The sequence below is a fragment of the Zootermopsis nevadensis genome, unplaced genomic scaffold (genome assembly GCF_977971745.1).
Source record: "Zootermopsis nevadensis isolate Lab colony 2312 unplaced genomic scaffold, Znev_1.0 Znev_ptg000021l, whole genome shotgun sequence".
NCBI lineage: Eukaryota > Metazoa > Arthropoda > Insecta > Blattodea > Termopsidae > Zootermopsis > Zootermopsis nevadensis.
Window position 1 is genome coordinate 13,526,855 of NW_028259153.1, and position 12,231 is coordinate 13,539,085.

General features: G+C 35.2%; 2 protein-coding genes across 3 annotated transcripts; one reads left to right on the forward strand and one right to left on the reverse strand.

The window, feature by feature from the left end:
• Positions 1-14: 14 nt before the first annotated feature.
• On the forward strand, positions 15-8,759 carry LOC110831629 (alanyl-tRNA editing protein Aarsd1). Of its 2 annotated transcripts, XM_022067846.2 has the most exons (11): positions 15-166; positions 1,025-1,153; positions 2,035-2,194; positions 3,022-3,114; positions 3,561-3,682; positions 3,977-4,224; positions 5,209-5,275; positions 5,398-5,489; positions 5,673-5,727; positions 7,060-7,151; positions 8,427-8,759. In XM_022067846.2, exons 1-11 carry the CDS (start codon positions 128-130, stop codon positions 8,560-8,562), a joined length of 1,233 nt encoding a protein of 410 aa, XP_021923538.1. In that variant the 5' UTR covers positions 15-127; the 3' UTR covers positions 8,563-8,759. The 2 variants fall into 2 exon arrangements, with proteins under 2 accessions (XP_021923538.1, XP_021923539.1); XM_022067847.2 differs by lacking the exon at positions 1,025-1,153 and having other exon boundaries at positions 18-166.
• A 1,033-nt stretch (positions 8,760-9,792) lies between these two features.
• Positions 9,793-11,564, reverse strand: RpS28b (Ribosomal protein S28b). The gene is made up of 2 exons (XM_087352917.1): positions 11,278-11,564; positions 9,793-9,941 (listed from the first exon to the last, which is right to left on the reverse strand). Exon 1 carries the CDS (start codon positions 11,483-11,485, stop codon positions 11,288-11,290), a length of 198 nt encoding a protein of 65 aa, XP_087209043.1. The 5' UTR covers positions 11,486-11,564; the 3' UTR covers positions 9,793-9,941; positions 11,278-11,287.
• Positions 11,565-12,231: the final 667 nt, after the last annotated feature.

The window sequence follows — 12,231 nt, forward strand, 5'->3', positions numbered from 1 at the left end:
AAACAGGTCTTATAGTCAGCACTACTATGTACAAGTAAGTTCCCGTCAAACAGTGATACCAACATTGTAATTAATGAAATGTAGATGTGAGTGATTACGTATTGTTGCGCCTATTAACATTTAAAGAATGGTTTATAAATGCCAGGAGGATAGTTTCTTAAAAGAGGTAAGAATATTAAACCTCTATTATTACAGTACATCTGTTTCCGTGCTTGAGTAAATTATTTTTAAACCAAATTTTAATGAGCTAGAAAACGTTTATCGGAACATTGGCATATTTCTATTAACTGAAATATACAACATCCAGTTTAATTTTTGCTCACATTGCTCTATGCTATGTTGGAAGTTCTGTTTTGAATCCAGTTTTTTCATATTGTCACATATTCGATTCTGGGCTGTGAGACCAGCCGATTGGATACGGGTTTCAACAACCAAATTGTTTTAAAAACATTGCGTTTCGTTTCGTTGCTTCACTGACTTGATTGTACACTGAATATTTAAAATTATAACAGTATTAACGTTTGAAAATAGTTATGTATACTACATGAGATTAGTACTCACTACAAATACCCCACGAATAAAAAGTCATAATTTAAGCAAGCATTAAAAAGTGCTCAAAATACACATTCCTTTTGCGATGTTGATGACCCATGTTTAAAACGGAAAAATGATCCCTTTACACACCGTATATTTATATGTTATTAGCATTGTAGAACTGAATTCTGGGCAACATGTTTCAATTATGCAGGAGCATCTCTGCGTCCTTATGGAGGGTCTGAATGAAGATGATCCCGAGTGATTGAAATATGACCCAACACTGTAAACTGTAACCAACATACGTAATAAATGTCAATGTTGATTGAAACACAAGTTTAGAAAAACATATAACTGGAAGACAGGAGCAGTGAGGATGTATATAAAATGACAAGGATTGTCAAATCACTGTTCACCTCAAATGCAGTGTTTCAATAGCAAGCAGCTTTTGATTTTGCATACTAAATTTAGTTTTACATATATGTTATAGTTCACATCTAAAGTCGTGACCTGCACTGAAGCACAGTTAAAAACAGTAACTAATGGAAAGAAAATTACTATCAGTGGCTATGAAGTTGTTCTGGAGGACACGATACTGTTTCCTGAAGGGGGTGGACAGGTATATTCAATCCACTTTATTTATCCTTGCCATTCATATATCTTTCTAATACATAGTTTATATGTGGCATGACTAAATTTATTTAATTGTGTTTATATTGAGCACAAATGAACTTTTTATAATCTGGTGACCAGTATATGTTGCAGACAATAATTTTGATCTGTATTAAAATAACATTACCATAGTGAATAAATAGGTGGTGATGAAATAATGAAGTATCAGTTAATATCAGATGACTTAGGTGTTTGACAAACAAATGTTGGATGTGTCAAGGAAAGATGGGTTATATTTTAGCAGTAGTGCCAACACTGGCTATGGCATAAATAGTATAATCCTAAATGTAGCTAGAGGTTCCCTGGAAATTCTTTTATGCCCAGAACATGTTCACTTTGGTTCTGTGTACAGTAGCTGAGCCAAACAATTCTAAAGCAGATTGTCAATGCACTGTAGATATCCCCAAATAAGTACAGTAGTTTGTGCCCTTCATTCTAAATATGGAGAAGCACATCATCCCTTCAACCAAAACAGAAGTAAAATTCAGACATTTAAGACATATTCTATAGTAATTTGCATCATATTTACATTCACAAGCTATCAGAAGTGATACCCTTGATGTAGGATACAAATATTGTTCTGGAAAAAGTTGACAGTGGAACCATGGTTCCGGAGAATCTGACGTAAATACGTCTCTGTAATGTAATGAAATGTAATAATTCTTATATAACATAAGTACTTGTGATATTCTAAAATGTTTTTACCAGCACAAAATTATCTACTCTACAACACACTTCTACAAGCGATTCACAGCTCAGCTCTTTCCGCAACAACAAAAGCAGATTGTTGACACAACATTTAAGTGGGGATTTTATTCTTTTAAATAGCCATGTGACTATGGCTTACTGGGCAGTGTGCCAGTGTTGCAAGTGACACGACGTGGGGCAGATGCTGTCCACTTTGTGGAATCCGCATTACCAGTTGGTAAGCTGGTTACACAGAAGCTAGACTGGGAGAGACGTTTAGACCACATGCAGCAGCATTCTGGTAAGGTCCAGGTATTTTAAATATTTTTTTAAAAATGAAGTCCTCCTATTTGGAGCACACAGATGGTCAGATTTTTTTAGGACATATTCAAGAGCAATTAGGATTGAATCCAGCTGGGTTACTAGCTATCATGCCAGAGGTCCATTATTTCCCTGAGTCCCTGAAGGCAAATGCTGAGATAACATTGCCATCCATTCAAACTCATACATGCTCAACATTCATGATAACCTTCCTGTATCTGCTCATTATATTCTGAGCATATGGAAGAATATCATGGAATAACTTAAGTAATAGATATTCCAATTTTGCATCCCTAATTAGACTTTGTACTTATTTATTGCAGATATAAATCTGTTAACAGAGGTAACCAACAGATAATTTCTTTTGCATTTATATTAACCCTTTCATTTCATAACTTTCATTCTGATATTCAGAAAATCATGTTTCAGTCCACTGCTGGACTCAATCCACCACAGTTGTAGCATACAAACTAAATTAATTGGACCCGGTAAGGTATCATGTATCTAAATAACAATGGTAGATGGAGGAAATTTGTGATTTATGTAACTGACCTACTACTGTTAGGATAATCAAATCAAAGATGACAGAATGAACTGGAAATAGTTGTGATGGACAAAACAGAAAGTTCATTCAGAATATTTTTGGTAATTATTCTGGAATGCTCCTGTGGAGAAAAAGAAAGTAAGATTTAAAATGGATTATACAGGTTCAGAGTCTTGTCTTGTCGCAAGCTTTAGTATTAGCAGTGCTTAACCATCCAGTTCTCTTAAAACAGTTAGTTTGGTACATTCCTTTCTGATCCCCAGGGCAACATCTCATCACTGCACTGGCAGATATACATTTTGGGTACCCCACTACATCCTGGTGGCTGGGTGAAGAGGAATCATATATAGAATTTGGTAAGGCATGTTACAGTGACTAATTTTAACATCACAAACTTTCACTGTAAACATGGGACATGCCTCACAATACATGGACATGAGGTTAAGGCTTTTTGCTGTGGCTAGATCTTTAATTGATACAATATCTTCCAAGGCTTTACCTGTTCTTGAAAACAATTACGTATCCACTCTTGGCTTCACAAGCCTACTGTATTTTCACCATAGATCCTTCAGCCTTCTTTTTGAGGGTTGCTGGCAGGTCTCCTAATGTAAATTAAGAACAAACATATCACTAGGTTGTAGAATTACTAATGTATAGTTTCTGCTCACCTTATTGCACAGACAGGTACATTTGATGTAAAGTGGTCTTTAGCAATAATCAGTAATCATTAAGAATGCATAAATGCCATTTCATAAAGCTGACTGGTCCAATGCAACATTGTGGTAATAGTATGTGTTTGCAGATACCCAAAGTGTCAAGCCTTCAGACCTGGACACACTAGAGGAACTTGTCAATGAGAAAATCCGAGCTGCAAATCCAGTCATCGTCACAGTCTACAAAGAAGGAGATTCTGAGCTCAAGAGAGTAAGTTACAAGCGCAAATTCATAGTATCCATTATAGGATGATTAATTAGTAGTAAATTCAGGTAATGGAAAGCTTGTCAGAGTGATACACAGCATGGACCTAGTCCCTGACACCTTCTGGGTAGCTGAGAAGTCAGGTAAGAACTCAGAAAGTGAATAGCTAATGGACTGGTGAAGCTGTTTAATGGTAATGATGCTACCTGCAACAGAAATTAGGAAAACATGGATTCACTAATGATGCCACTGTCACATTGGGAAAGCACTACACTGCTTGAAGTTAATCCCTTGTTGTAGGTGAGGACAAGAGGACTACCAGATGACCATAAGGGAGCAGTGCGTGTTGTGACAATTGAGGGAGTGGAGAGCAACATGTGCTGTGGAACACATGTAACAAACCTGAGCCAACTGCAGGCAATAAAAATACTGCGCATAGAGAAAGGAAAGAAGAATAAGACCAACCTGCATTTCTTAGTAGGAGGACGTGTACTGCGACAACTTTCAGCATGTCTGCATCGTGAATACCAACTCACTGCTCTGCTCAAGTATGTCACAATGTTGCCACCAATTTCACTAATTCATTATTCTTAAAGCAACTGATAGTTACTTGGCTGGTGAAGAAATTTACTGTTGTTCACAATTGATGTCTTTAAAATCTATTTTAATATCAGTCTCCAATGATTTTCATTTGAATTTTCCAACCTATCTTATCAACCTCTTATGCGTGAAATGTTTTCTCCATTCTTCTCTCCCTTCACCTGTCCTAGACCCAAATATTCTAGTCAGCAATTTGTTTTCTCCCAAGCCAGAGACCACATTTAAACCCATACAAAACAAAAGAAAACATTACATTTCTTAAAAATGTGTTCTTCAGTTTTCCAATCTATTTTTGTCCAGTCATTGAAGATCATCAAAGAAGTATTTTAAAGAAATATTTCTGGACTTCCAAGGACAGAAGGGGAACCTTTAAAAGACACAGTAACTTAAAAGTGTTCATTACAGGAGATATTTCTCCAACTAACTTTTAACATGCTTCTCTGGCTTTTGCACTAACCAGTGGGAATTCAGAAAACTGATGTTTCATCATGCCAGAATTGAAAGCTTGTAGTTCCGTTTGTTAGTACACAGTGGCTATTAGTTAACATGGTAGGCATAATAACAAACAGAACAAACTTTAATATGCAGAAAATGAACTAAAGAAAAAATAAATTAAAGAGGCATACGCTGCTTCACCTTCCACAGTGTTTTAAAATAATTTGCCAGACATTATATGTTCAAAGGATACACACCAGCACTGTCTGCTTATTCAAAGCAGCAGCTCATCATAGGCAGACACTCAGCCGTCCAGACATGAATGTGTCAAGTGAACTCATTCTGTTTATTGTTTAGTTACAAGTCCCACTTGTTTGTTGTGAGGACTATCATGAATAAATGACAAAAACACATTTCACAACACATTCTCTCAATTACAAATTACTAGTTTATTTCTCTCATTGTCCATGATGAATAGTAAGAGTTGCTGTTTCCAGAAATGGGCCTGCAGACCATGTCAACCTGGTTGATAAATTGCAGAGGTCCCTCAAATATGCCAACAAGGTACATAAAGAGAATGTTTTCTTTGAATATTTTCAATTTCCATTCACAGATATAAACAGATCCAGCATTATGTAAAATACAGAACATTTATATAAGCAATGTTGTGGTTCCTGTGGTTGCAGAATCTGCAGGCTGCTCTTCGAGATATAGCAGCATATGAGGGTGCACGTATCAAGCAACAGGTGCCCACTCCAGTTTACGTCTCACATCACAGGTATTATGTGTATCAGAGGAAGATGTAAGCAGCTGAAAATGTACCACCCTACTTTCAGAACATTACTCACACTAAATTAGTATAAATATGCATTTATTATTCATGTTAACTTCTGTGTAGAGATGAAATTACTGAAGGAAAACAGGTGACATGACTTTTCCAAAATGAGTTCTTATGTTGCAGGAAAGAGGCTGATTCTGACTTCATGAGCATTCTCATCAATGAGGTGGGAGATCAAGTAAGTAAACAAGTTTCTTGTAGATTAAACAGAGTTTGTACTACCAGCAGTAAACACTGGAAATACTTTCTAATATACAGTTCAGAATACTGCCCGCCTCCTACCTAAAACCCTACAGATTACAATACACAAAATTAAATGTGTTGTATGGTCTCATAGAAAGTAACCAGTTTCAGAGGTTCCAACTGCCTCCATTATCAGGGATTCTGTGATGGAGGCAGAAAGCACTTCTAAAGTGTCATTTAATTTCTGCAAGACTACATGACCCAACATCCCACAAGACGGTCATTTTTTGAGTATTTCTATACTTCAGTTACTTCCAATTCTACAAGAATTTCACTTGCATGCTACATTTATTTTAAATAAAATGTTAATTTTTATTTTAACTGCAGATATTTCATAAACTGGCAGTACCCAACAAATTAAGAGAAAAATGTCAGATACTGTTACAATAAGTTATAATAATAAATTCATTAATAATATCTTCTGTACTAAATTCTTGGGAATTATGATTGATGGTGCATTAACTTGGAAGAATCATATTGATCTACTTATTAAAAAATTGAGCAAGGCTTGCTATGTAATTAGAAATATGAAACCATATATGTCTATTTCAGTACTAAAGACAATTTATTATGCTTTCTTTCATTCCTTAATGAGCTATGGCATCATTTTCTGGGGAAATTCATCTAGTAGTCACACTATTTTTCTCCTTCAGAAAAAGGCAATTAGAACAATGATGGGATGTAGCAATAGAGTATCGTGTAGAAATATATTCAAAGAATTAGATATCTTACCGTTGGCATCACAATATATATTTTCTTTATTATTGTTTGTATTACAAAACAAAACTCTTTTTCCATCAAACATTGACTCTCATACTATTGATACTAGACAGAGAGAAAATTTGTATCTACCCCAAGCCAATTTAACTATTTATCAGAAAGGAGTTCACTATGCGGGTATAAAGATATTTAATAAATTACCCACAGAGGTTAAGAATACCTCAAATAATTTTAAAAAGTTCAAGGTTGCATTAAGGCATTTCTTAATTACTCACTCGTTTTACACTGTGGATGAGTACTTAATTGGATAACTATTGTAATAAAATTACTAATTATATTGTCTTGAATTTAGTACGCTGCTTGTCTAGATGTAATTTTTTAATGTATGTATTTTATGTTTTTATACGTGAGTTTGTGACGTGTTCTATATCCACTATTGGATTCTTGGAACTTGTAAATAAATAAAAATAAAATAAATCAAAAATTGCCAGCAGCCAACTACACAACTCTCTGAACTCATTTCAGACAATTTGTTTTGTTTCACCAGAATGTGTTACTGTTCCTGACTGTGGGGGATGATAAAGGTGGTCAGATGGTGCTACATGGTGAACCAGCTACAGTAGCACAACTAGGCCCCCAGTAAGTATCATAGTTCAGCAATTCTTAAATCATCTTTGTCACAAGGTTTAGGCCCACAGACTTGTTCTGAGGTTACATAAACTATTCAGACCATCTACTTTTTTCATCAAATGATTAGTTTGTATATCAACAGGAATAATTAATTTTCCCCATTATTGGTTACCTGCCATTATCTGGGAGGTTCCTCTAAACCTGCACTGGTTGTTTCCAGAATTCCACTTACCTAGTTTTAAGGATCCTTCCTCATCCTTGCAAGGTAGCAAAGTTTCACCACATCTAGTTATCTGGTTACCCTCATCTAGTTTATCAGTCAACATATTTACCAGGGTGTACCACTAACAGAAATAACTGAGAGATGAGACACAGCTGGAACCATTCTCCTCCACCGACCACAATTAACGAGGTTCAGCTGGCCAAGATCAACAGGTACTATCTGTACTCTGCTTCTTATATGTTTCTCGAAACCCCAAGGATCCATTAACCATTTTGTCATGATTACTGAAAACATCTAGAGTTGGCTTTGATCGCAGAGGAAGAAAAACTGAAAAAACTGAACCATACTGTCTGAGCAGAAGTTTTAGGTGTATCTTCACAAATGTACTAATAGCAAGGGCATGTAAAGTTGAACAGTTTACTATAGAAAAATGATCCTTCCCTATTCTGTGTCCTTCCTGTGGTTCCTTGTTTTGCTGTGTGGGAATGTCATTATTCTTCAAACCATGCAGAAGAAGACTAATGAATGGTGATACCCAATGCCAAATGGGTGGTTATCAGTATTCTGTTCTAATATGATCATCCCACACTAAAATAAAATATCAGCCCAGAGGAAGGAGTTGCCTTGGAAAACCCCTAAAAAGATATGATTTATGTGATTTGGGTTATCTCCTGCAGATAAATATCATTGCGAACAAGTTTTATATTTGGTTTTAATGTTACTGCAGTCCATGGCTGAGACTAGATTGACCAAGGGGCTCAACAGAATAGTCACTTGAAGATGGAAATAGGACTTCCAAAACATTGTGGATTTAAATAATGATAAAAAAACTTAGAAGGATAAGTCCAACAGAATGGTTATGCACAGAATATGATTCAGTTTGCAAAACACATAACAAGCCACTTGACGCTAATACTTGGAATGGTGAGGTTAATCGACATTAATATGATCATGCTTACGTTGTTAATGTTTGATGACTGACAACTCACAGTCCCCAAAAATGAGGCTCCATTTAGGTAAAGTATTTTATCCAGCTTTGAGTAATTGTTTGTGTGTTTCAGGGTGTGTGCACTACTAAATGGAAAAGGAGCAGCTAAAGGACCAAAGTTCCAGGCCAAAGTATCCAATTTTGCCAACCGCACAAAAGCTGAGGAATTAATCAGTCAGTATTTAGCTGGTACTAGTAATGACTGCTGACATCATAGAATGTCTCCTATGATTCAGGTTTTCATGGCATTGAAAATAAGGATATTGGTGTTTAGGACTATAACATAATGTAGTCTTGTAGGTGGCTACATACCTACTGCATTGGAATCAACATAATCACAACCATCATTATAATGTACATAAATTATATTAGTGTACTAGATTATAAATAAAGTATCCACACACTATACTGTATAGCTTAATCTGGAGAAACCACATCTTTACACTTTAAAATGTGCAGAAAAATGAAAATATCCATGTATCAAATGTGATCCAACTGGCATACCTTAGGGGAGAAGTCTTAATGGATTTAATGATGTTTCTTAACTGCATTTACTTTTCAACATCAAATGGTGGTATTATTCTCAATAATAAAGTGGAAAGGATGTGGATTGAAATGGTCATGCCTTATTTTAAGGTTCTGTTGCAGAATTTGCCTGAAGTGTCACAAAATTTATGTAAAACCTCTGGACAGCCACCCTGGGGGTTTTATATGAATTCTGTGAGTCAGCCTTCAGAATCAGAATGCACCCCTATAATTCCTGAATCAGAAGCAGCAGTACCACCACTTGACTACTGTAATGGTCACCCCCAGAAAAATATGCTTTCTTGCATAATGTAAAATAGAATGGCAAAAGGCAGCTTTGTGAAATCTATATTTACCTTTGTACATGGTGCTGGTAATGAACAAGCCATTGAAAGTAGGAATATGCAGTTTGGTGTGGAAATGAGTCTTGCACATACCTGCAAATCTTGTATGAAAAACATTTTGTACATAAAAAAATTAGAAGCATCTTGACAATGCATATTGTCTGAAAACAATCAGGTACCAAAGTGAAAATATACTTATTAGTAATGGAAATTGTGGCACAGAAACGGGTAATTCAATTGGTATAATTTCTACTAGAATCTGTTGCACCAATATTCACTAGATAATGGAAAATAAGTTTTATACAGCACCTTTATCTATTCTCTGCAAGGCTTCAAGTTTTTGTTCCATGGAAACAAACACTTTTTTCTCTTTTCACTTTAAATGTTAATGAAAAGAAAACTCCTTTATGTGAGAGACAGTACATCAGATAATCAGGACTCTACTGTAATATTAATATTCTTACATACATAACCTCTACATGGCCCTGTTTGTAAACTCATCAATCCTCAGTGTTGTGCACAAAGTAAATTCTGGGTGAAGTATTGTGTACGGAAATAATACACCAGAAGTCACTGCCTTTTATTTTATTACAATAAACACACTTACAACTTTGACATATTCATAAGGTGTTACAAACAACCAGAAAGCAGATAATTACTTTGGAAATCTCCATAACTGGGCAGAATATATCAGCACGAAACCCCACAAGTTGCAAAACCTGAATAAATAAAGAATAAGGAATAAACATTAGGATGATTGTCACCAAAACAGATTAGAATGAAGGTGGTTTTACAGTGGTGACCAGTCGCAACAACCATCTGTAGTTGAACTAATGAGGGTAAAATAATACAATGGTTTGTTACAAATTTCTCTAACAAATTATGACAATTAGGTTACTAGGTTGTCTGTCACAGGTCTAGTAAGCATAAATGAAGGACATGTGTGGCAGAATATGACATTATGTGTGTGCAAGCCACAGAGATTCTATACATATGTATTCATTTGTTGTTTATTTAAAGATGTTATCAATAACTCAGGCTCTGTTACATAATCATGTGAAAAGTTGTTTCAGTTAAAATTAAAAAAGTGTTAATTCTGTCATCACAAATATTACTACATAAGTAAGGATAGTTTTGATTAGATCCAGTTACTGTTTTATAATCAAATTCTTTCAGCTTTATTTTAGTAACCACCATTAAAACTTTACTTGGCAGCAATATGCTAATGTGACACTTGGCCAGCTGGAATGCCTGTGACTATGATGCATTACCAATAATGATTAGTACTATAGGTGCAGTTACAATCTGCATATTTCTTACTTACAAAGCATGTTTTCCACATCAATCCTAAACATACTACTTTTATGAAGTTCTAATAATAAAATGAAGAAGGGTGATGATTCCACATCAGTATGCATGCTCAGAAACAAATAAATATATATATAATGTAGGCTACTTAAACCCACTTCTCTTTTAATCATCTAGTAGTGTAACTTCCATTTAATCAGTGTACTGGGCAATTAACATCCTATTCATATATGTTAATAAATATTTTATGTGATGTAAGGTAGCTACCATATCATACAAATATAGTTAGTCTGAGCCATAGTTACTGTGTACATCCATGCTACAAACGGAATAAGTTATTTTTCAAATTTACTAGCACAACATCACAGATGTAAATGCAAACTGAAAGTGGGGAGAATTAATAATGCTACTTCATTCAAGTTAAAATATAACATCAATGAAAACACCATCTCATACGATTATATTTCCTTTGTGAGTCCAGTAACACAAGCGGTACATTTTAATTAATTCAGGTAATCGACGTGCTCAGAAGTTACAAACGACACGCGGTATAATAATGTGTGCATTTCTTCATACTACGACAAAAACGAGAATGTCGTAGATATTAATATGAATCAAGTAACAAGATGTACTAAAATATACCTCAACGTTCCGAACATAACACAGTGAATTATCTGCTCTAATATACACTAATATCTAGGAATTCATAGTGATTTCAAATGATCCTGGTATTCACGTTTCACTTACCAATAATAATTTATCGTAGCCTTCTTGCTTCTCGCTCAGATTCCAGAAGTGTGAGAATGTCCCCTTCGCGAACAGGTCCTTTTACATTTCTGATAATCTGTCGGTTTTGCTCCCCAATGAACTCCACTTTGACTTGTGTACATTGGCCTTGTGAACCCGTACGTCCCAATACTTTCATTACTCTGGCTAACACAACAGGTTTATCCATATTGCAAAGTTTCTTCCACGTGCTAAATCTCAAACACAAATCCTCCTGTGGAATGATACATAAGGAAGACTGAATCACAGAGAAAAGAATGTATTACTTTCAATGCACCTAACGACGAAATCAAAGATGATCATCGCACAACACCAACAAATAGCACGGGGGTTCGAACTAGGCAAAACAACTTTGAAAACTTGTTTCTCCGTGGAAATTGTATAAACTCTACCTACTCTGCGAATGTAGATGGCGTATTTCATCACGTAATCATTAAAAAGTTAATAGATACTGCACTTCCTCAAGTCTTGCGCCAATGTTGAATATAATCACACTGAGTTGCTACATTTATACTTCCATCACCAGATGGCAGAGGGTATGAATGTTGTTACATACGTACCTATTTCTTATATTGCATGGATTCATTAATAGAGAAAAAATATTTCTTTTAGTAACCACTTAAGAACTGCACGTTTTAGTTATATTCAGATGAAAATACATCGTCACCATAAAACTTCCCCTTTCATATGTCAAGAACTTCCAGGTGACGAATTTCTAAGTTACAGTTTGTGAATATTCTTTAATCCAAGTCACTTGCTCGCTCACACTATGGCGCAGGAAATTCTTTAAAAAGTCGATTGATCCAACCTTTCTATATTAAAGCCTACAATTAATGTACAAGCAATTCAGCTTTCTGTAAAATATATATAGGAAATGTTTGTATTTAAAATTTAGTAATTTTCCCATGGTGACCA